This window comes from Anarhichas minor, unplaced genomic scaffold (assembly GCF_050575085.1).
Source record: "Anarhichas minor isolate MPS153535 unplaced genomic scaffold, ASM5057508v1 ptg000136l, whole genome shotgun sequence".
Lineage (NCBI taxonomy): Eukaryota > Metazoa > Chordata > Actinopteri > Perciformes > Anarhichadidae > Anarhichas > Anarhichas minor.
Genome location: NW_027466582.1, coordinates 21207924 through 21233329, shown reverse-complemented (window position 1 = coordinate 21233329; position 25406 = coordinate 21207924). Strand labels below are relative to the sequence as shown.

Below are 25406 nucleotides of genomic sequence, written 5' to 3'. Positions count from 1 at the left end.
TGTGCACCGCCCAGCCAACCGGTTTCGGTAAACTTGCCTTTTACGCACGCATTCAGACGGTTGATGCTGGAGGAGTTGGGGGTGGGAAGCTTATTGCTCACAGCTGTCTGTCTGTGTGTGTGTGTGTGTGTGTATGTGTGTGTGGGGGGGGTGGGGGGGGGGGGGGGGGGGGGGGGGGGGTGTACAAGGTTTAGTTTACATAGACCCTTCAGTAGGCTACATAGCAGGACATGAAGTGGACTATACTCACATATCTGAATACCACATATTAAAGAGAAATACTCGACCATTGGATGAGAAACTATTTCACTTGTTCCTACAACTTGTTCTTTTTTAAGCTTGTTTTGCCATTTTTTTAACTCTGGAAACAAGTCATTATCTCATCCCACTGGCATAGGATTTCATTCAAATACCATTTTAAGACGGGAGTGAATGACTGGCCGATGTGGAATGCTGTGTAATGGCAGGATGTCAGTGACTCGAGTCAGAAGGCTTTCAAACATGTTCGTCATGAGCTTTTAAGTTGTGACTACAGTCCGTGTGTGCCTTTTGTAAATAAACACAAACTCATTCCAAATACTTGATACAAAGAAAGCGATTTAATCTTTGCAGCAGTTTCCAACAGCACGGTCAACAAACAGCGTAGCTTTACAAACTCCTCTAAGTGGTTTATCTTCAACCCAAATACAATTCCAAGGGCAAAAGCAACTGATAAGCAGGTTTCCAATGGTCACTGCAGGTCAGTTAGCAGGTGTTTGTGGTGAGCAGGCTGGGAAACTGTAACATTACATCAAAGAGCTCAAACATTCTGATAATCTCTCTTCACGTTGTGGTTACATTTACATTCTGCCTCAGACATGCAGAGACCTACGATACTGCAGACAGCTTGAGACCAACTTTGACTTAGGTCAGAGAGCACATTTCTGAAGAGTGCAATTCCAGACCATAATCATCTGCTCCACCTATTATATTATGTTTATTGAAAGCAAATGCATCACAAAGTCGTTATCCAAGTCATTTTTGTTGAAGAAAAACAACAATATTGGAATGACTCACTCAAAGACAACAATGCAGTTAATATCGAACAGTTAAAAAGTTGTGCTAAAATGCTGAAAACATCAACAAAAGCTTCTCTAAACTTTGATGAACATTTATAGGAATGGTCACATTGCCAGACTGGCTACACTCCAATTCCCATCGATTGAGTAGAACATAACACACATAAGAACATCAAAGTTACAGTGACATGTAAGCCATGTTTGACTGAAAAGTCAGACAAAAATAGCAAAACAAAACACGTGACACTGAAAGCAGGTTGATATGGAATGTTATTCCAGAAGATGTACAAAGACGATAAATCATTAGAAAAACCAACGACATTTGAAGCATACCCATAGAAATCTAGCAAATATCAGTGACTACGTCATCTGTGCATGGACAATGCCCGTCAGTAGTGCTGGCACTGAAGTTAAGACGCGTAGACGGTCAGTTAAAACACACTGGGACACATTTGGAGCTGCCTTTCAGACAAAAATAAGATGACAAAGCCAATTTGAATAAATAAAGCGGCCTGTAAATCAGATGAGCATGAAGCGCCATCGTCATACATACAGATCTAAGTTACAGCGCGTCATCGTTCTCAGAGATCGGTGTCGACACTGATTCACATGAAAGCACTTAAGCAAGAAGGACTTACGAAAATAACAACAAATCACACATGTAGCTCATTAGCTTATAGAAATGTTAAAGACACAGGGCTCAAGTTTTTGAGTGCAGGTGTAAACAGTAAATAAGGCTGAAAAATATCTCTAGAAAATAAGCAATAAAAATATTCCTTAGTCTTGCTCCCTGGGATTCTCTCTGTTAAATGTTTTCGTTAGGAACATCTGCTTTGCATTTTAAGAGAAAAGGTAGAAAACATATCTATACATATACATCATTTGGTAAGGGAAAGAACCCAGTACTCTCTACTCCATTCAAGTCAAAGTGATTAGAAAAAAGCCATCAGATAATACATATGGAGTACATATGCTAATGTTACTCCTGTGAAATAATGTATCTCTATTTGAGGTTTGGGATGCTACCCACCTTTGGGATAAATAATATTTACATATATCATTTTTTTCCTGTGTCATAGCCGGCGCTGTGATCTGATTTTTCCAAGTGCATGAGTAGGAACTCATGGCAAAAATAGTCTACTTCACTCTAGGTTGTTTGAACTACAAAGAAAATCCAAGTTGTTGTTATTATTGCACAAATAAGATCCACATTCAATGTGCACACAGGAATAGGGCTTGATGTGAGACAGATGCAGTCACATTAAATTAGGACAAACTGAATGGACATTCAGAAAGATGTGGGTCCGCTGCACAGACGGCACACAGGCTAAAGAGCGGGGCTGGTGTGCACGTTTCAAAAGGGTTTGGTCCACGGGAGACTGATGGAAAGAGATATGGTGAAGTGGACAAGAGAGACTGGCTCAGAGGAAAATGAAGGACATCAGACAAGAAAAGGTGTGTGTGTGTGTGGGTGGGGGGTGGGGGGTGGGATGTTGCTCAGTCTTGAAGCAGGCTCTCCTCGGCCATCCACCCAAGCGAGGGAAGAGGCCGTTCACGTCTGGAGTATTTGAGCTGCAGCAGGTCGCCCACTTCGTTTGTGGCCTCCAACGCCTGGTAAAAGAACAGGAGGAACGCCATTAGTCTCAATCCAAAAAGTATTTATGTCAATCACAATTTAAAGACAGGCAGGCAGACGGTCAAGATGAGCAGATTAGACACTGATCTTGACAACTTCAAAGAGTTGCATTTGTAGGTGCTAAATGAAGTGATGAGCCTTAATCACACTTGGATTTTTCACTAAACATGTCAGAGTGTTAAAGACAAAGCAAAATTGAACAGAATGCTCCCTGCACAGTCAACAACTGAACAGAAAGTCCTGCACGTCTCTCCACAAGAGGCTGCATCAGCATTGCAACACTGCAGGGCACCTGGAAACAATTTACCTTCCTCCTGAACTTTTTTCTGATTCCATGCTCTGAGAAATAGCGAGGGCTGACTGTTCCAAAGACGGAAAAAGCGGCTCCTCAAAGTGCTCTACAAAGGCAGGCTGATGCCCTTTAAATGGACTATTACACACAGTGCTGACATGCTCCTCAGTAAGATGAATGAAGTGTCTTTGGAGAGACAGAGCAGCTCAAATAAAAGTCTCCGTCTGAGCCACGCTGTAATACTTGGAGGCAGCTTGGCCTTCCAAGTTCCTTTATAATAAAGGACATATTGGAGCCTAAATTATTCAACAGGCACACTCTATAAATATGTAGACAGACACACTCGTACATAGAAAAGTGTCAGTCAGGCAGGTAGGTAGATCACCCATGCATTTAAAGAAACCTAGATCATGTTGAGGATAAGATTAAGTCTGGCAAAGGCAGTTGTGTGTTGGAAGTGGGAGCATTCAATAAAAACAGAGCCCAGATTGTCCAAGAAAGTAGTTTTACTCATCTTCCAATAAAGAAAGAGGTGATCATCTTACTGATGCATATAAGGGATGACAGTGGAGCTAATGCAAATATCCTTAGACATTTTCCAGTTTGTGCCGACATGCTAATAACCATTTAAAATGATTGTAATGGCGCTTTTGAAGTTGTTTTGTGGAAACTTTCTACACCATTTTAGAGTAAAGACGGGCCTTTTATGGCAAGACATCTGAGAGAGAGGTGAAAAAAATGTAAGAGACCCGCTGATTAATATGTCACCCATCATCAGCCAGTCCCTTGTAGTGATACATTCTTCCATGTAGTGTTTTGGACATTGTTGGATGACTTACTGTGTCAAGCATCTCTCTGGTATGGGCAGCTGACACACAGAAGCGAGCCCTCGACTCGATGATGGGGGTTGCTGGGAAGCCGACAACCACTGTGCCAATGTTTCTCTTCAACATCTCCCGACCAAATGCCCTTAAAAGCAACGGCAACATTAGGCAAAGCAAAATGTAACTGATGATGTGATCTCTTCACTTTGTTTAATGTGAGAAACTCCACACACTCAGTCAGATTCTATTTGGAAAAGGAACAGTGAGAAAAGTCATTTTCAAATTAGAGCATGGGCCTTGGGAGATTAGCCATCCTAATTATCCTTGATGTTTAAAGCATTGAAAATATATGAAATAACATTAAATGCAGGAGAATATCATACCCAATTTTGGCAGGCATATAGAGCATCATGGGTATTACAGGCGAGTCATCGTTGCCGTAGATGATGAAGCCCATTTCTCGGAGTTTCCTGCGGAAGTAGGTGGTGTTCTCTGAGAGCTGTCTGAGGCGATCAGCACCTGGACAGAGACAGACAGAAGGATATTCAACAATGTGGGCAGACATCTCTTATTAAGCTGATTTCTGCTACGCTGATGGACAAAAGTGAAATATTTCTGCTACGCTGATGGACAAAAGTGAAATGACTATGGTAGGTTAACTTATATGTATTAGGTCTTCAGGTGGAAAGCCTGCCTTACTTTACTCTAGCTGTAACTGATGAGAAAAAGCTAATTAAAACTGTTGTTCTGTTGCAACCTTGGTAGCAAGTATCTACAGGTTTTCATCTAAGACTGCCAGCACAAATACGTTTTTGGGAATATCCAGATTGATTTTGAAAAGTCTGGAAAGCAACAAAACACATGACATCAACCAATGATTACCCTTCTAATTTATCACCAGACATCAGGTAAGGGATTGGACATCCCTTTACCGAGCCATTTGAGGTTTTTCCGGAGGGGTCTTTAAATTGTGAAGACGTTGAGGTTTACAGCTGTGATGCCTAGTCTTGCTTTACGCACGCGCACACACACACACACACACACACACACACACACACACACACACACACACACACACACACACACACACACACACACACACACACACACACACACACACACACACACACACACACACACACACACACACACACACACACACACACGCCTCTGTGTGTATCGTGAAAAGGCGTGTGTATGTGTGAAACCATGTCCACAAAGGTCATTCAAAACGAAGAAATCGCATTAATTGCAAAGAGTGCGGTCAAAGCATGGCTGGGAATAGTGCATAATGTAGAATGCACACATGTTCTGCACCGTAGCTTAACAGCATGGCTGTTTGGAGGGTGAAACGAAATAACGGACCTCCATCTCGTGCTTCCGCGTTGGAAAGACGCGTAGCTACATAGTTACTGATGCCTACGTGCAGACAGGTTGGTGATGTGTGGACACACTGATCTGATCACTTGCTAATAACAGGCCCTTCTCACTCCCGATTCACCCACACGTGGGTTCACTTCATTTGCCTGATTAGACTTCTCATCATCATGTACTTCCTTACTCTCCTGTTGCACCTGTTACTTACACCTTTATTACTCCCATCAGTACATGAGGTGACCGCACACGGTTCCAAGCAACCTATAAAGAGGTCGAATCAGTTACAGAAAGTGAAAACAGCTGTGGGGGTGTGCAGGTACTACAACACTATTTTTTTTATTCTTGCAAGCATCATAAAACCGTATTATCAGCTCTTGTTCAGAGAGTCAAAGAAACAGCATGTTCTTTTGCAGAGTAATCCATCACTGGTGAGTTCAGCAATCTTCTATATATTTAGCCTGCTTTTGAACTGAAGAACATGAATATCATCTGACAGTTAGTTTAATAAAACTGATCCAAGCTAAGTCCTGCTCCAGTAACAAATCCATCGAATGAGTGTTCCATGTCTTTTATCATGAACTACACTTATTTGCAGACAGCGTACACCACTTGCCTTTGAAAACAACAGGGTTGTGTAAGGTCAGGGTCAGGCATCAATCCTCACGTGTCAGTCTGATGCACACAGCAGATTCACAGATAGCATCTTAACCAAACAAATAACCACATGGCACAAAGTGCCAACAGCAGCAGACATCCACCTGGCTGTGCTGAAAAAGGTGCTGTGACACAATAGAGTCTGACATTCTATTTATCCAGACATTGTTTTCCACAGTCAAGGAATCCAAAGCTGTACTCAGCACTGAGTGATCAGCTGGCAAAAGACCGATGCACATGATAGTCAGACGTCTGGCTTTTCAAGCACTCAAGCATTCTTTTAATATTGGCGAAAGCTTTGCCTGTCCTGAACCCGTATGTCCCATCTACATGTTTGATTGATGTGAGCTTCAAACTACAAATGTCCATTCTGAGGCAGGCCTATGAAGGGAACCATGAGCAGCCGTCCCCAGCTACCTGAACGCAGGAACAAACTGTTAACAGGCAGCTCAACAGTCACTTTGACTTTGTGTCAGTGTCTAGATCTTCAAAGGCCTGAATTCCAAACATGATGGGTCTGCAACCAATCAGCCTGTTAGTCTCCTCCAAGGAACCTTGTCAGGCTACGTTATGGTCAGCTTGTCCGGCCTTCTCGTCTCAGAAAGTTTGAAGGAAGAGTTGATGACATTGTGGAACAGTCATTCTATAAAAGGTTGCACTAGGTGTTTATTCCTGTACCTAGTGATTGAATGAGCAAGGTAATCTGATCTTAAGTCAGCATTTTAAGAGAGGCTGCATCAATCAAGCCTCGTGAATAGTAAAGGGGAGCCGTCCTGAAAAAAAAGACTTAGTGAGCTGTTCGTGTGTGTAGGAGATGAGTCCAACAGGGCTGGACGTGCACAGATCTCTGGCCCTAAGCACCATGCTGCTTTGTACCCAGCATGAAGGAAAGAAGCACATGTAAAAACACACCCATGAAGCCATAAAGGCAGAGGGTACAAGAGTCAACATACCACCACTTCAAGACCTTCCATCAACCTGGGCTGCATGGGACTTTGGTAGGGAACTGCCCACACATCAGCTTTAAAAATGGGACGCATCCCGAAAGATAAAGACAATAAGGAGTTTGCTGTAGGAGGACTGCAGAGAGACCTTCAACTATGCAAAACCATGCTGAAGAGACACAATCACACTGCAGGTTTTATCATGCCATCAGATTAGGTAGTGGGAAAAAACACCTGCAACTTTTAAGAGCAACTCTTCTGCTGAAGAAACCATCTCTAATTATTGGGAAAAACATGCATCATTTAAAAAAAAAAAAAAAGTAAACTCATGTAATTCAGTTTTACATAGAGAGGACTCACTAACAGTCATTCTAAAAAAATAAGAGCTGTGGCATTTCCATCCTATCTAGAACACACACACACACACACACACACACACACACACACACACACACACACACACACACACACACACACACACACACACACACACACACACACACACACACACACACACACACACACACACACACACACACACACAGGGAATGAAACAGTTCTAAGATGAACAAGCACACCGAGTATGAAGCAGTGAATACGAAAGCTGGCAAAGCTGATGCCAGTTGAATGCTGTAGTAACTACCCTCAGCATTGTTTGTTTGGTTTGCAGGAATGAATTTAGTCTGAAACTTAAGCTCATACTGACATCATGTGGTCATTGATGGAACTGTGCAACTGAAATGTCAAATCAGACTGACCAAACAAGAGTGGTTCAGAAATCTTGGACATTTCAGAATTGCTGCAACCGCAAGAAAAAAATAGGCAAAAAAGGTGCTAGCTTCATTTTGGCATGCTGAGCTAAGGCAAATATTCGGGCGACGGTGTGGAGAGTGGAGAGCAGGGCCGTCCTTCAGAGGGTCGGCGGTTCGATCCCCGGCTCCGCTAGGCGCATGTCGATGTGTCCTTGAGTAAGACACTTAACCCCAAATTGCTCCCGTAGCTGTGCCTACGGTGTGATAGGATCTGAATTGTAAGTTGCTTTGGATAAAAGCATCTGCTAAATGACTGTAATGTAATGTAAATATCTAATTTACATTCCTACTAGCTCTGTGTCTTTCCCACCCAAAGGCTTCTGCATATCTTCTGTAATGTACCCAATGTAAAAGAGGATGCCCCTCTATCTTTGGACCGGATAGTGATTAAGCTGCCTTTAGTGCACTCTCTTTTCATTACACAATGCTGCTGCCAATACAGAGAAGCCCTTTTGATTAGTATCATTTTCTGGCACCTACCCAGTGTGGTCCCGCCCACTCCCATGATGATCTTCATAGAGGTGATTATCTGCTGGGCCACAGGAGGGGAAATGGAGGTAGCGTACAGGGAGCTGTGGGAGTAGCACCGCAGGTAGTCGATCAGCTCCTGACAGAGAAATGACATTTAAGTCACTTTTATTTAACAATAACAATGGGAACGCAATACATTTGATTTGGTTAGTGCGCCAACACAGAAGACCGTTACAAGATACAGGAACAAATTGTAAAGAGAGACAGTTGCTCCAACGTAGCAGCACTGACAGCAATATTACAATACAATAGCTTTAGACTATAGTTCACACAATGAAATCCAAGCAATGCAAAGTTTGTTACCAAGGCTAATGAATACTGATGGTGAGACTATGTTTTTAATGCAGTTCAAGACAGAATCATTGACAAAATACTATCATTATTACATTCTGATGCAGGAAATAATGTAATTGATTACATAAGCAGCTTTAGAATAGAAATATTGAGGGTTAATGAAAGAATATTTAAATGAATGCAGCATCATATGGGCCTTTTGGGCATGATGACTATATAGAGTATTTCACACTGTAAAAGATGAGTGTTCCGATTTAAAGTCCATTGTGTATCTTTATGCGTACGCTGGCTCTGTATTTGTATGTTTCTTCACCTCGGCCAACTGAAGCAGCATTGTTTGCAGCTCTACTTTCACTGAAAATGAAAGCTTACACTGAATTAATTCCTTTTCAGTAGAACGGAAAGCTACATTTCCCATTACTGGTAAACAGTAATACCAAAACTGAATGACACGCGTGCTGGGCCTCAGAAGTTGTGAAATTGCTACGGCCCCTAAAGAGGATGAGTAAGTGTTCCAGCTACAGTAGTCAGTAGGCTTTATATTCCACTGTCTGACCTCACAGCCTTACTTTTATCTGTGCAAGAGATCACCAACCTTTTTGCCTCCAATGTATCCTCCAGCAGCACCGAAGCTCTTGGTAAATGTTCCCATCATGATGTCGACATCTTTGGGATCCAGGCCGAAGTAGTCCACCACTCCTCTGCCGTTAGGCCCCAGAGCCCCGATACTGTGGGCCTCATCCAGGTACAGATACGCCTTGTAGCGCTTCTTCAGAGCAACCACCTCCGGTAGACGCACGATGGACCCCTCCATACTTCAAGGAAATAATGAAACTAATTAACACATTTCAGAGTGGTCCTACAACTCATCTAGAGTGCTGACACACTTAGAACTAATACACAAACAGTGCATTTGAATCAATATTCTGCCCAAAGCTCCTGGATGGAGAATACACAATCTAATCCAGAAAGCTGCTGTGTCATTGAGCGAGCGTGTGAACACATGATCCTGTAGACAACTGCTTCACTTCCCTTTAGTTGCATATGTGCAGGTGTTGAAGCTTTTGCTTTGGACATCCCAGTGGAAATCAAACTTCATTAACTTTGCATTAGTACAGTGCATTGAGTATGTTTCTCTGAGAACTCTATTGATCAACAGGATTGATTGCATTTATGGTAAGTACACTGCAAAGAACAAGGAACATGTTATGCTTAAAGGAGAGTGGGCACACTTCTAAATAGCCATTATTATCTATATTTAAACAAAGTGATATAAGGGAGTGCTGCCATCATGGCTAAAAACCGTGTCTGAAATATAAATTCACACATTCACACTTTGTCCCATTGCGAATGTCTTTGTTGTGTATGTTTTGTACATTCAGCAGTGAAATAAATGCAGAGAATGTTCCTACATTGAATTGTAAGCTGGAGTACGACTTCACTGATCTTCAGATGGCGACATCTTAAAGAGCCTTTCAGACATTATGGTGTCACACTGTAAAGCTATGGACTTACTCAGCCGGTCTGAAACACGCAACACTCCAACTACTGGTATCACATCAAACACACCAATGGCAAAGTCACGGAAGGATAACGCGAAATACTACTCATTACGTTTTGTATTAAAGTGTTTTCATGCTGACAAGTGCTCACAAATAAGTTGACAAATGCACTCCCAGTCAAGCAAATAACAATTAAAGCAGAAATAACACTTAGCTAAGTTAACTTCATCTTCTAGTCCAAGCAAGCATGTGTGTAGAAGTGCACCGTGCGTGTGTGTGAGAGAAAGAGTGTGTGTATACCTGTATATGCCCTCCACCACAATGAGAATTTTCTTCCAGGGTCGGTGGGTTCTCGGCTGCCCGTGAGCGATAGCATCTCTCAGCAGCTTCTCCAGGCTCTGCATGTCTACAGTACAAAGAAAATAAGGATGTATTTTATTCCCCTAAAGTAATATGAGAGCTTGTTTGAATTAATGGAGTGTCAATACTTTATGACAGCAGCCCTTCAAAGCATTGACAGCGTTTGCTTAGCAGTCAACCCGTTTCCTGTTGTTGAGGGTGAGCTTGGATAACAGTAAGTCAGGATCTCTGGTGACTGTGTGTATTCGTCCTGACACCCCCACCACAAAAGTATTTAAATCCATTTAAATCACACCATACCTACCAATGTGCGATTCAATATAGTACATCACAGCACAAAGTGGTAGTTAAGTTAATGTAGAACTGTGGGAATACAGGACGAGAACAGGAGTGAAGTAACTTGCTGGAACTCACACCCATGTTAAATGTATTTGCTCTCCTGTTCGGTACAGCAGATTAGAGCTAAACCCTGTCTCATAGTGTTGAAAGAGACACTGTTGCCACTTTAATCCTGTGTGCTGTGTTACTGCAGACACTGGGTGTACTCTAATTCACCATTCTATCTAACTGCTCTTGAGTAATGAGCTCATTATTAGAGGTTACCCACTGTTGTGTTTGAAGACCCGAATTGTGGAGCCAGACAAGCGGGCACCCAGCACCAGAGAGGCATGATTCAGCTCGTCACTCAGAATAAGACAACCCTGAGAACAAGAAGAAAAGACACTCTTTTAAAACTACTTCTGATGATCTAAGGTTATACAAAATGACAGCAGAAAAGCCAAACATTATTCAGTGAGAAATATTCAGGTTCAACCGTCTTTTAAGCTTTGCTTGCATAATTGTAGTACCCGAGGGTTTCACATGCTGAGAGCGTTCAGTGTTGAGCAATGTCTTTCTAGTCCAGACCTGAGGTCTGTGGGACCAATGATCCGGGCTTGTTGGGGCCACGCTGTTCACAGTACCCTTTACTACTCTGTGATGAAGTATACCTGTTGCCATGAATAGATGTACTAACATAAGAGGGTCCCTGTATGGTTTCTGCCCTCGGAAAAGTAGGACAAAGTCATATGCGGTTCTCTTTTGTTTGGCAAATATTACTTATTACCTAATCATTCTTTTTGATCATTCTAAATGATGATCCCATTTCAAAATAAAATGGACCCATAACCCAAAAAGTATGTACAGACTTTTCCCAACAATGAATGAAGACTTATGTTACGATTTCTTTCTATCTTTGTAGAAGCTTCTCATATAGTTTGATATCCACATGCACTGATCATAAAATATTTTGTTCATTATGTCATAAATACAGCTGACACCTTATCCGTGTCCTAAAGTCAACACACCGCAACAATCAGACAGGTCACATCCTTTCCTCTGGTCAATGAATAAATGGGCTTGTTACACAACACAGAACTAGACCAGGACACAAGGATGGGAGGTATCAGTGAGGGAGTGAAGTATTCAGGAATCCTGGTCACAAGTGCAGTAAGAGCCGGTTTGAAATGGCGCTAATCTATTAAAGAGTATTGATAAGCTCCAATGTTGTTGGTTATCAATACTTTTTAATGTTTGGTTGGACACCCCCACCCACCCTCACCTGATAGGTGGTTGAGTGTGAGAGACTGTGAGGGCTTGAGATGGTGTAAATAGGAATGGGACAGCACTTTATCACGTTACCATGAAAACTACAAGAAATATGATGTATAATTGTGTGTATTTATTTTACACTTTGTACTCCCTGATTTGAACGTCTTCCTGGCTCTTTCCTCACAAGATGAGAGGTAACTTCAGATAATATATTTACTCGTTTTTGTTAAAACGGCTTCAATGACAAAATCAAATATTTGATGAATAAATAAATAAATATCTTCTGATTTCAAGTTTATTTATTTGTTCCATCTTTAACCCTTAATGTTTCTGAGTAAATTTATTATGACAGGCTGAACACACATGAGCCGTCCTCTTTGTTTACCTTTTTTTTTTTTACGTCTCCATGCGTCCACTGGTTACCCCATGTTTAACGTCACATTGCAATGATTTGTGGATGCTGACTTAGCCTAAGGGAATTACCCACAAATCATGCTGACTTACGGAAAGGGTTCATAAAGGGCTCAAAATGTCTGCGAGAGACTCAAACACTCGATGATTTGACAGTGGGACAGCCCTGAACCCTCACGGACTTTACGGGACCGCGCCTCAAAGTCCTCGAGTCCGTGAGGGGGGAGATTGGGATTGGGCCATGCGTTATAGTGACCATTCTTGCTGCTCGCACAACATTTTGTTATATTTAAAATATATAAGATTGTCAATAAAGAACCAAACCCATAAGGAGTATCAATAAGAGTAGCAGTATGGATAAAATCCTAACAATAACCATCCCTAGCAGTGACTCAGATACTTACTGTAAGCTTCTCTCTCACTGTCCGGTTTGTTTTTACTCATGCGTTTGTCAGGAAATGTGTCCTTTGACTCACGAGGTACACGCCTGTCAGCTCAGATATCTACTTCCTGTTGAAGCGAAATTGACTCGGGAAGAAGAGGGCAAGTAAGGACGCAAGTAAAGACTTGCATGTGTGATTTGTTGGAGTGAGAACAACAGGGGCTGGGAAGTGTCCAATGCCAATCTCCAACCCCTGCACTCAAGATGTTTTGAAAGCTTTGGCCGGACGCTGGTGTGTTGTGGAACAGTCTGAACTCTTTAACTTGGCCGTACATCTGGAAATGTAGCTTGTTTTCACATTACACAGGAAACAGTGTTTTTCCATAACAGTAAAACTGTTAATGGCACTTGCATACAATTACAGTATGGATACAGGGCACAATGTGACTAAACAGACACAGAAAACTACATTAAAAAGTAATCAACTCAAGAGGAACAGGATGTTCTGGGGACATCAAAAGAAAATAATGAATAATGAAATTCCATACCTTCCCGGTGAGAGCAGGAATGTTCATGGAGTTGGTTGCAAAGCCCATTCCAAAAGTCAGGGATGACTCAACACCCAGGAACCTGGCAGCCAACTGCTCCAGCTCCTCGTGGATGTCCAGATTCCCTAGAAACGACATCATCTCAGTTTAACGACAACTTCACTTGCAGAGTTGCAGTAAGGGACAAATGATTAAGTGGCCCTTGTTTTCTTATACCTGTTAAACAAACAGTGAGGTCAGTCCACTTTTTCCCCCTCTAGTAGCGGAGCCGTTTCTCTATGAGACGGTTCCTGCTTTGTTTATCTCGTGCACAAGGACACGCATGACCATACACAGTCCTACATGTGGTGTCACACTATTCTACTCAGCAGGCCAAGGTGTGGTGCAATGTACCAGTTAAGGTAAGGAAAGAAATACTGCAAGCTAGTATGTAAACAAAGCTGAGTACACCACGGAACCTTTGCTTAAGACAACAACATTTATCACGCGACTCAAAAGAAGGCAGCAAACTATGTGCTGAACTGAACTTTCACAATGCTTCACTATATTTCAAACTCAACCTTTCCTTCAAAACCATTGAAGCCTGCTGCCTCTGTTATACGCCGAAAGAGCAACGGACAAAAGAGGGAACAGCTGTTCACCAGCTGAGGTCCATTTGATCTAGAATTCACTCAATTTTATGATGAAAGCACTCTTAGACGATGATAAATCATTATCCTCACCCATCTCACAGCGAGAGCTTGCCACTCCAACGCCATACTTTTCTGTGGTCTCAATCGCAGCATCAGCACAAGCCCCGGTATTCTCAGCAAAGCCCAGGTAGTTGTATGAGCCCATGTTGATGACGTCCTTCACCACTCTGCCCGTCTGCCTGAGAGAGACACAGATATGGTAGCAGACTAGCTAAATACAAAGAAGTATCTTCAACATGTGTGCCTGCCTGCCCTGGTTGCCTGGCAACAATTTCCCGATCAATGTTATTCTGTATTATCACAGTGCATGATAACTGGCAGTTACAGTAGTTTATTGTTTCGAGGGTATTCAGCTAGCATAGTTCTTATTATTCTGTACATACCAATGAGAGAAAAAGGAAAATATGACACATTCTTTGCTGTTATCAAAGCAGTTTGCGTATATTACTATATTTTTTCTAACATCACATAACTGAAGCATTTCTTGTAAAACAGTGACTTAAGACGTAACAGGAAATACAAAATGTAATGAATTATACGCCACATATTTCCATTTTGTGCTGTATTGATAGACTGTATCATGCTACCTGTCATTTGTAGAGGACTGTGTGTTTAGGGCTTCAGCTCACTGTCATGTGACAGATACTAGAGCTTTCAACAGAACTATCTGAAGTATTGCTTACATCACGTTTATTATCAGAAATAAGAGGTCACTGACTTTAAGTGCAAATCAGGGAACTTCCTGTTGAGCAAAGGACCAGTGGCTCAGAAACACGCCTCTGAGGGAGTAATGACCGACATGGAAACGCCTTGATTGTAAATCAACAGACACAGAACAACAAATACTCGTAACCAACCACAATGCAGCAACTTACTTAAAGGTCCAATTGTAGTCGTGAGAAACACACTCCGCCAGGTCCATCTTAGCACCAGGGACACTACAGACGGGTCTGGTCCAGTTGTCTCGAATTCTCATGTACAAGTTCCTGGTGTAAAAGTTCTCAAAGTCCTGATAGAGGGGGACGAAATCCTGCATGGAGACATGGAAAAGGGTGGGGAGTTTCCTAATAGCATGTCTCTGCAGTTCTTTGTATTCCAAAGGAGATATCTTTGTTCTGGAGCAGCCGAGGGCAACAGTCAATGATTACTGTGTATTGCTGATGTAGTGAGAGGTGATTTGTACCACAGTTCTTTTCTAGGATTAAATATCTGAAAATCTATATATGAAACCTTTAACGCAGTGCTGTAAAGAAAGCAAAGCTCTATCTTGCAACTTGTGCTTCCAAAACAAAACAGGAAAAACTTGGAATGGTTGGTCTCACTAAACTTCCTTACCTTCTGCTCCTCTTTCTCCCGAGCCACGTGGCACTTCTCAATGCTCCAGTGGCGAAGGAAGTCTCGGAGGTAGCCGAAGATGGTGAGGATGCCATAGCCCATGTAGGTGAGCACGGCCACCAGTAGAGGAGTCTCCTCAAATGACTCCGCAAAGGGCTTCTCGTACAGGCTGGAGTTGTGTGTGACATGTTGGTCCTGGGGGACAAAAAAGAAAAATAATTTGTAATAACAAGTCTTTAAAAGTTAGTTATAAAAATGAAATTAAAAAAATTATTTGGTTTAAAATAAAAGGTGTTTGGTTTACCAAATCTAAGGCCAAGGCACAGATCAAGGAGTAACAATGTTAACAAACTCATACCACTTCACGTTGGGGGGAAAAACATTCCAGCCGGTGGTTTCTCCTTTAAAAAGGTAATGGTTGATCCACGCTTTAAGTCTGGTTACACATTACATCTGCCCCAGGAGGCAGCCCAATAGATTGTGATAGAAAGCAGAGCGCAGCAATCCAGAAGAAGCTGGTCACACACTAGACAGCAGGGCTGATTTGTTCAAATCTGTCTTTTCTTGGAAAGAGTTTGAAACCTAATAAAGACAACAATAAGCGCATTAATTCATTGACCAGTGAGCAGTGACATGGCCATCAACCCAGGGTTCTAATTCACCGACTTTTATGAATAGCAATATTGACCGAGGATTATGGGACCATATAAAATGTGGCCACACACTGGAGGAGCTTATAAAAACAGTAGCATCATTTGGAGCTGGACTGTGGACTGGCGGTCTACAAAACCAACGTTAAACAAAAGAGGGCAGACACTCATTACAGGCTCCAACCCGCAGCTTAACAACCATACCTCATGTGACCATCATGCTTCTCCAAGAAATACCTCCGAGCCAGGGATTAGGAGAGCACTGCATTGTGTGTGTGTGTGTATGTGTGTGTGTTTATAGCCAGTCAAACAGGTCCCTTTCTCTAGAGTTAAAAAAGCATCCTTGAAAGAGCAGCACATCAGAAGCCATGGTTTGTGAACACAGAAACACATTCACATCCAGGTACATCGTTCAAAGAGTCTGTTGCCAACCACAGCAGCTAAATACAGCTTGATTGACGTCATATTTGCTTAATCTTTTATACCTGTGGACAAACAGGGACTGAGAACAGGTAGACCTGTGCAGTTTGTTTAAAGCTGGACAGCCACTGTCTCCCGGAAGAGCGTCCAACCAACGAGCTCTGTGGAAATCTGCTCTTAAATAAGATTGCTCTGCAATTCAAGAGATGGTGATCTGATCGTATTGCAGACAATAACACATGGTGTCTGTTTTTTTCAAATAAGGGAGAGGAGTGAGATCATTTATCCCTAGCTCATAAAAATCCTGCTGCTGACCATTTTCCTATTTTGTCAATATGGGGATTATGGCTAGCTCGATAAGGAGAGATCTATTTTCCAGCGGACATTTATTACCGGTCTGTGACTGAGACTCAGCCATAATGTGAAATGGTCTGAGCGCTATACTTGTCCAAATGAGCTAACAGACAGAGACCAGTCCCTTTGATCAGCTGACACAAGAGACACTCCCTGGTTCCTCCTGTAAACATAGGTCTATGTGCATCTAACTCCAATTTCAGTTGCCTTATCAAGAACCAGCAGAGCTCATGTCACAGCAGGATGATGTGATGTCACCTTTTCAGGGTTGATAGCAATCTTAAGCATTACTAACCTTCAAGTGCCTTAACTTAAGTAAGTTCAGTACTTTCTTGTTTCAACTGGTAATTTCCCACAAATATCTGATAGCATTATCAGTAGTGATATGACCTGCTGCTCTGGATTAACTTTTGGCAAAATGGATTATTGTATGCATAAGGATGTGATTGGTTTGACAGTCAAAGCATCTGGACCTAATTGTGTAAATCCACTTTATGCTGACATAGGCAGCCTTCTCTGGAATTTGATGTTCTCTCATGAGAGAGATGCATGTCTTGCACAGTCTGTGTGCTTTTTAGATTAATCTTCTGTGTTGAACCTAAACAACTGAAAAAACAAGTGTGTGCCATGTGTGTGGGTACCCCACCTCCACCACTACACCCACACACACACTGTGTTTTCATTCCGGGGCCACACCCTTCATAGCCTGGAGACATTCCTCTACCGCTCAAGTGTCATGTGGAAGCAGGCCTGCTCTGACGAGACAGACAGCTCTCTGGTAATATTCACACGGTGTGAACCAGTGTAAACAGAGACCGGGCTACACAACAGAGTGTACGGTTACTAAACAGTCCCACCACAGTCCTCCTGATCAGGTAGCGTGTAACAAGAAGTTTGAAACGCTTTCATTACACATACTACTGGTTAAAAGCTACATTTGTAACCAGAAAATAACCCACAATGTTAACAATATTCAGTTTTTAGATATATTTTTAAAAATAAGAGAAATGTTACAAAATTCCCGGGGGCAATTGGTAACAGCTAGCTTGAAATGTGTCTCATTGGGACACACTGCTAGGCTAGGACATAATGCTAGGCTAGGCCGTTATATAAACTAAATAGGAAACTGATTAGCTCCATTAGTTAATTTTACAGTTTACTTGTGAGGCTGCCGTCATGTTGCTGCTCACTTTCCGTATGGCTGCAAACGCAACTTACTTCAAAACAAGTATATAAAGCCGCTATATAAACACGGAGAAAACAACCAACAACAGATGAGTTAACGTTATTTTCTTAATTCAAACTATCCCAATACCCACAGTACCGAACCCAACAATGCTTGTTTGTGGTCCTCCCCGGTAGAACAGTTGGCGGTTGGCGGTTGGGCCTTACCCTCTCCCTGTGCCGATGATACTTCTGTGGCTGTTGAAACTGGCAGTGGTTCTTCACGAAGCCATTTCTGCTCAATTTTTTACCGTTTGAGGTCCGGTGACAGGAATCTCCGTTTAGCAGCTTGTTCGCAGAGCTTTCGGTCATCTTTATTAGCCGTTTGCAACTGAAAATGTCTAGATATGAAGTTTCCCAACTTGTGTGACGTTAATCGTGAAGTCATGTATGAGCTAGAGAATAAGACAGCTTGAACGCCCACTATGCACTGTGACCGCACGAGCCCGCCGGAAGTCCACGCCCCCGAGTAGTTTCATTGGCCGATGCTGTTTCTCCAGTACAAAGATCGTCTATCTATGTAAAAATGATTCATAACGCTAACCAAGACTGTAGATAACATTGAGGACATTACGATCATGTCCTTTGTATGAGCTCCAATGGGGAATTCGAGGGCTTTTCTCAATTAGGGGAGGTTTACATTCTACAAGTTTACATGTTATAAACGCTGTACAGTATTTCTAAAACTCAATATGTATACATTTGACTACCTTTATGCTAGGTTCACAAACTCGCCATCAGTTTTTGATGGCAATTGTTGATCATTTAGGGAATAATACATGAAAGAGCTTATTTTCTATAGACTGTGTAAAAATAATCTAACAATGAACTGAATAATTAGAAATGATCAATCTCAACAATCAATAATAATATATATCAAAATCAGAGGTATTTCTAGTGAGAGTTCAACATTTTCTGTAATTGAGTGATCATGTTTGTGGCATGTTAATGTTAAACAGTGTGAGAGCTCCTTTCCTACCTCTTACTCTTTGCTAGGCGTCACCTTTCTTCAGCGTGGGACGTCCATATGTCTGAAGTCCTTAAAGGCCCGCCCATGGAAATAACCCATAATAACCTTTGCTTAGGCGTCAGCCAGGTCCCTTTTCCCGTGACGCTAGTTCTCACCTGGGCTGGGAAGATAGATAGATAGATAGATACTGTATTCATCCCCAGAGGGACATTTGTCTGTAGCAGCAGCAAACGAAGTTACACAGTAAAATAAAATATTAAGTATGGAAAATGCACAATATATACAATCCAATAAAATAACAGAGCAGAACTTATTACATTTAAAGAAAATAAAGTAATACAAAATGCAGAAAAATGCACAGTATATACAATAAAATAGAATGGTATTAAATTAAATTAAATTAACTAAGTAGGAAAACTAAACTAAACAGTAGTGCAAACGATTGCCAACAGCAGCAAACAACCGTGTAGCGGTGTTGTAGTCATTTGAAGGATGATCTGGTCAGAGGTGATTTATTGTAGAGTCGTATAGCAGAGGGCAGGAATGTTCTCCTGTATCTGTCCTTGTGACAGCGGAGCTGGATCAGTCTGTTGGAGAAAGTGCTCCGCTGTCCCTGCAGTAGGTGGTGGAGAGGGTGGTCTGGGTTATCCAATATGGATAATAAGTTCTTCAGTGTCCTCCTCTCCACCACCTCTTCCAGATAGTCTTGTTTGCTATGATGATGGAGCCGGCCTTCTTAACCAGTTTGTTAAGTCTGTTGGTGTCTCCGGCTCCAATGCTGCTCCCCCAGCAGACTACGGAGAAGTACAGTGCACTGGCCACAACAGACTGGTAGAACATCTCCAACATCTTGCACACGTTGAAGGATCGAAGTTTCCTCAAGAAAAAGAGTCGACTCATCCCCTTCTTGTACACAGCATTGATGTTGGTCTTCCAGTTCAGTCTGCTGTCGATGGAGACACCCAGGAACTTGTACTCCTCCACCATGTCCACATCCTCTCCCAGAACTCTCAGCGGTTGTGGAGCCGTCGTCTTCCTCCTGAAGTCGACCACCATCTCTCTGGTCTTGGCCACGTTCAGAAGCAGGTGATTTCTACCGGCCCACTCCACAAAGTCCTCCACTACTGCCCTGTACTCCTCCTCCCGTCCGTCCCTTATACACCCGACCACTGCAGAGCCATCAGAGAACTTCTGCAGATGGCATGACCCCGAGATGTACTGGAAGTCAGTGGTGTACAAGGTGAGCAGGAAGGGAGACAGAACAGTTCCCTGTAGAGTTCCAGTATCACTGACCACCGTATCAGACAGCACACGACCCAGTCGGACAAACTGTGGTCTGCCTGTGAGGTAGTCAGTGATCCAGGAGACAGTGGACGCGTTAACCCTCACCTCCCACAGCTTCTCACTCAGCAGCACTGGTTGGATGGTGTTGAATACACTGGAGAAATCAAAGAAAGTCATTCTCACAGAGCCACCGGTTCCATCCAGGTGCGACTGAGCTCGTTGCAGCAGGTAGATGATGGCATCGTCCACTCCCACATAGGGCTGGTATGCAAATTGCAGAGGGTCCAGTGATGATTTCACCTGCGGTCGGAGGTGGGCCAAGACCAGCCTCTCCAGCACCTTCATCACATGTGATGTGAGGGCAACTGGTCGGTAGTCATTGAGGCCAGATGGAGTCGTCTTTTTTGGTACAGGAACCAGGCACGACGTCTTCCACAGCATCGGGACTTCCTCCTGCTTCAGGCTCAGGTTGTAGAGATGTTGCAGGACATCAGACAGCTGGATGGCGCAGGTCTTCAGGACCCTGAGGCTGATGCCATCAAGTCCCGCAGCCTTTCCTTGGTGGAGTCTCTCCAGCTGTCTCCTAACCTGGCCAGTCGTCACAGAGGGGGGTGGAATGCAGCTCACCAGGGGGGGACAGAGGGGGAGGCAGCCGAGGTGTTCGGGAGGTGTGGTGTGTGGAGGAGACATATGAGAAAGATGCAAAGGGTCAAGGCTGTCTCCAAGGTGATTCCCACAGGAACAAAAAGGAGCGGAAGAACGACAAAGCCACACTGTGGATTATATGAGTTTTAGCTGGTAATTAACATGTAACAAACACAACATGGGACTGATGAGCCTGTGGACCTGGTGTTAAAGTGTAACCTGTGTATCTGAACCCCGTCCGGCGACGTAAACAACACAAACCTCCATCTCACAGCTCATTAAAATGTCTTAATCCTCTTTTAAACCCACTCAAGAATTCATTACACACCAGTGGCGGGCCGTGCATTTTATACCTGGGCCTTCACTGCTGTCCTACAGCTGAAACACAGCTACGGTTATTATTAGTTTCGTGTCAAAATGAAGCCAACACCTATAGATAGAGTGCGTCTCCTCTCTGCTCTGACTGCAGCTGGGACTGCTGCGCCTGTGTGTGCTTTGGGGCGGCGGAGGGGCTCACGGCAGCTCCCGCTGCTCGTTCACGACAGTGCAGAACGTACAGTACGTGCTTTCACGAGTCAAAACACCACAAAATTCTCCAACAACACCAGAACAAGTCGCTAGATTTGTCACTAGTAGCTTTTGACAAAAAAAGTCGCCATGAGGGTTTGGAAAGTCACCAGATTTAGTGAGAAAGTCGCCAAATTGGCAACACTGGCACCTGCTAAATATGTCCCCAGAGCAACATTGGAGTAACAATGGTTCCTATCACATATTAAACCAAACAAAAATCTTCATAAAAACAAGTTGTACAAATAATATATAAACAAGCATATTAAAGCTACTGCAGATGTAAAAACAAACGCATTTAACTTACCAGAGCTGCTGTTCACTATTTAAAGACAAAGTCCATCCTCCTTTCTTTGTTAACAAAGAGTTTATAATCTCATGGTTGTTCAGTACATCCGTGCGTTTTAGTTCCAGTAAGAAGTCCTTCTTGATTCATGGACGACAGTGGAGCCTCCCCAGTTGTATTTCTTGAATAGGTTTTAATGCGTTTGAGGGCTAAAAATGTCCACTCCACAGAGGCAGCAGATTTTGGGATTGTCACCGCCCAACATGTCAGGCTAGCCCACTGACCAATCACGTATGGCTAGGACAGCTAGCAGGCTCTGGCACGTCAAAGAATACGCCCAACATGTCAAACTAAAGATCTGATTGGTTGAACACTATGACAATCAATAATATCGTCCCCATTCACTTAAACTGCACATGGATGCACTTGAGAGTCTGCAGGCCTCTGCCTCTGTTCTTACCTAGAGACACAGAGGTGAGATCTGATTGGATAAAAGCTCTACTTAAAACAAGCTGCACTGGAAGCAGAGCAACTGAGGAAGACAGTAGCTGTGCAATGAAAACATAAGATAATGGGAAAAATATTTTTCTAAATTATAATACATGTAGTGTATTTAAGAAAATTATTAAATTATAAAATAGCTATAACTTTGTGATTCTGTTTAGGCCAGCAGAGAAGGCCTTGCAGGCCCTGACGGCCCACCACTGTTACACACATATAATGAACTGTTTGCATTATGGTCTGTGCTCCTTTTTACTTCATGGTGTACTACGATGCAAAGGGCTGCCAGTATAGATATCTCAGGTTCATGGGGCGGGAGAGAAGAGCTCTGGTGAGAGAGAGCAGCAATGGGAGTTTCCTGGAGTCATGGCCAGGGTTTTGTGGTGGACAGACATTTTGTACATCCTTTTCTTTTCCTGTTTGGTGAATATGGTCTGGTGAAACGTGTGTGTCCCCACGGTCCCTGTTTGCATGTGTTTCAGATAAGGTGTGATTGTTTGTATACTCCACATGTAAGGCAGCATTACAGTGCCCTTTCCTTCCCCCACTATTTACATGCATTTGTGTGTTGGGTGATTTATTTGTCATGCAGAGATAGTTTACCATGTGTTTATTTAAGGATCCCCATTGTGCCTCTAGTGCACATCATCTCTACTGTTCCATCCTCCTACTTCCAGCCTCCTAGATGGCACTGTTGGGCCACACAAAGGTGGAGCCCTGACAGACCCACAATCAGGGGTTATGCTGCTTCCGGGGGTTGTAGTTCAGTGGTAAGTGGCGTTGGTGTGCATGTAAGTGTTTCATAGGGTGTGACATCCATGATTAAGACACTGATGATGGCGTCTGAAGATTTGATTCTCTAATCAACTGTCAAGCCGTTCCCCTTTGTTTCCTCTCAAGGTTGTAACCTTGAATGTGGCATACTGAAACATTAGTCCGTCCAGCTTTGCCAATGTGCACAAAGGCAGTTAAGGTACAATCCATTCCAAACCTGATAAAGGTGATAAGGATCCAGCTGTAATAGGATCAGAGGCAGGGTTAAAAGCAAAGAGGTGATACACACACTGCAAGGAGCTTGAAAAATGATTGGAATTCACTGTGAAAGTCAGACTGACTTAAAATGAAGAAATGTATATGTTTGATGTGATCACTACAACCTGCTGGTAATTATTGTGTTTTGGTTCTCAACTGAGCCATATGCAGTAATATCCCAGCATCTAGCATGTAAGAAACAAGAGCAGCTGGACCCAACAGTCTCAAGACATTTCACCATTAATCCTACAGGCTTTGTGAGCTCTGATGCAGTGATGAGGAATTGATGTAATCTCTCAGATAATCTTGATAACATAATTACCCTTGTTTTACAACTGCTACATCACATGACCAAGGCTGGATTAACAACTGTGCAAAGAGGCCACTGTCCCAAACACCCAACTCAAAGAGCCCCAGTTAGTTTGATAAGGAAATACATTTGGAAGACGCACAATTTAGGCACAACATAAATTGCATCATTTCTGGGGGTCCTTGAGCCAATGACAGTGGAAGTGAAATTAAAATTAATATTTGCAAAGAAATGAGTATATACTATATCCTTGGTGTATTTGGCCTGTGTATGCATTTGCTAAAAATTGTACTGCCCACTTTAACTCCCACTTTCCGAGTAAAGAAGCGTATTATCACTGCATAACGTTGGTATGGCAAACAGAGTTAGCATACATGAAGCAGACACAAAACGACATCAGCATTCATTTAGATTCAATATGTTTTAGCCCGAACAAGTGCAGCAGCTCGAGGCCTGAATCTTAAACACTGTTTCCACAAATATGTCAACAAACATTTATCCTCTAAACAAATTAAAAATGATTTACAATAGCTGTATTATAGTTAATATTTCCTGACACAAAAATCTCAGGTCCACTTCAATGTTCATTTGTCCAGGCTTTATAGAGAATATTTCCCCAGGGGCCTCCTTGCATCTTAATCCACACATGACCTAGATGACTGAAGGCTTGCATTTACACTGATACTGTGACCGCAACTTGATTCCTCAACAGGTCTGATGATCTGTAATGAAGTGTTTTCCTGCCGAAATATTAGCAACCTATGAATGTGGCTATCTAGCCGAATATGAAGCACTAACATAACATCCCTATTGAGAAAAACATTGTAATTACTGTGTCTCCACTGACAAGGTTACACGTCACTGCTGATGTTCTTACAGTGTCATTCAAATGACAGATTATTTGCTATTCACTGAAGATGTATTTCTGCTCTCTGTTGCAATTTCCCTGCTTTAATGAAATCATCAGGAGGATCAATCTCTACTCCTCTTACCCGGCAGCCTATTAAGACCTAACACTGCCAAAGAGGAAGTCTAAATGTGGTAGATAACAAATGATGAAATCACAATAATAACTATATAAAGGAGTATAAACGAGTCGACTTATTGCTAGGAATTATACTCATGCACAAACAGAGTGAGTGCAAGTCACATCCTAATCAATGAGCCATTCTAGTGCTGACTGATATTTCCTGCAATCAACGTTTCTAACAACCAAAGACTAAGTGTCAACCAGAGCACTGCTTTTGACATTGCAAATGGCAACTTAAATAGGGGGATAAATGCAACTAGTGCAGTGTGGAGAAAGACTAGATGCTACTTTCTTGCATCATCAACATATGAGCAACATATACAAGTCTACCACCAGGGTTCCACTCCAACCACAGTCCGTGTAGCCCAGCTCTTTCCTCAGATGAAGACATTGGCTGAGGTGTCAATCAATTTCTGTCATAGCAAATCCCAGAGCGGTTCAAGTGCACTCTTGGGCGGCAGGGCCCTCCCACCACGGTTGGGAGGGCCCTGCCGCAACTGTGCAGCAGGTAGGCTGCCTTCTGACTGACACGACCATTAGAGATGGTTACGCCTGTCTAAATCTCTCCAATATAATAAATGATCCACAGAGGGCGCCTCTGACGAGAGGACAGAATCTGCTCTCTAGGAATCACAGAAGGCAGACAGGACGGACAGTGACAGGCAGACCACTTTCCAGTGAGCAGTGGACTCTGTCCCACTCTAGACAGCAGGTATAATGATGAGTGAATTCAGACATAAATATGTGCAGAAGAGGAACTAATGATAAGAAAGTGAGTGACAGAGGAGAGACAGGTTGCTCAGATGTGTTCTGCTAATGGTGAATGTCAGTTTGACAGATTCCATTTACAGACTCGGTGGCTTTGTACACTGTATTCACACTATACATTCA

General features: G+C 42.8%; 1 protein-coding gene across 2 annotated transcripts; it reads right to left on the bottom strand.

Annotated features, from left to right (window-relative positions):
- Positions 1-577: 577 nt before the first annotated feature.
- Positions 578-18296, bottom strand: sptlc2b (serine palmitoyltransferase, long chain base subunit 2b). Of its 2 annotated transcripts, none has more exons than XM_076084427.1 (12): positions 18059-18295; positions 15243-15437; positions 14783-14937; positions 13938-14086; positions 13216-13340; positions 10892-10985; positions 10225-10330; positions 9018-9237; positions 8078-8204; positions 4194-4329; positions 3826-3955; positions 578-2669 (listed from the first exon to the last, which is right to left on the bottom strand). In XM_076084427.1, the coding sequence occupies exons 1-12, from the start codon at positions 18200-18202 to the stop codon at positions 2556-2558; spliced, it is 1695 nt and encodes a 564-aa protein (XP_075940542.1). In that variant the 5' UTR covers positions 18203-18295; the 3' UTR covers positions 578-2555. The 2 variants fall into 2 exon arrangements, with proteins under 2 accessions (XP_075940542.1, XP_075940543.1); XM_076084428.1 differs by lacking the exon at positions 578-2669 and adding an exon at positions 5396-5448 and having other exon boundaries at positions 18059-18296.
- Between the last annotated feature and the right edge of the window lie 7110 nt (positions 18297-25406).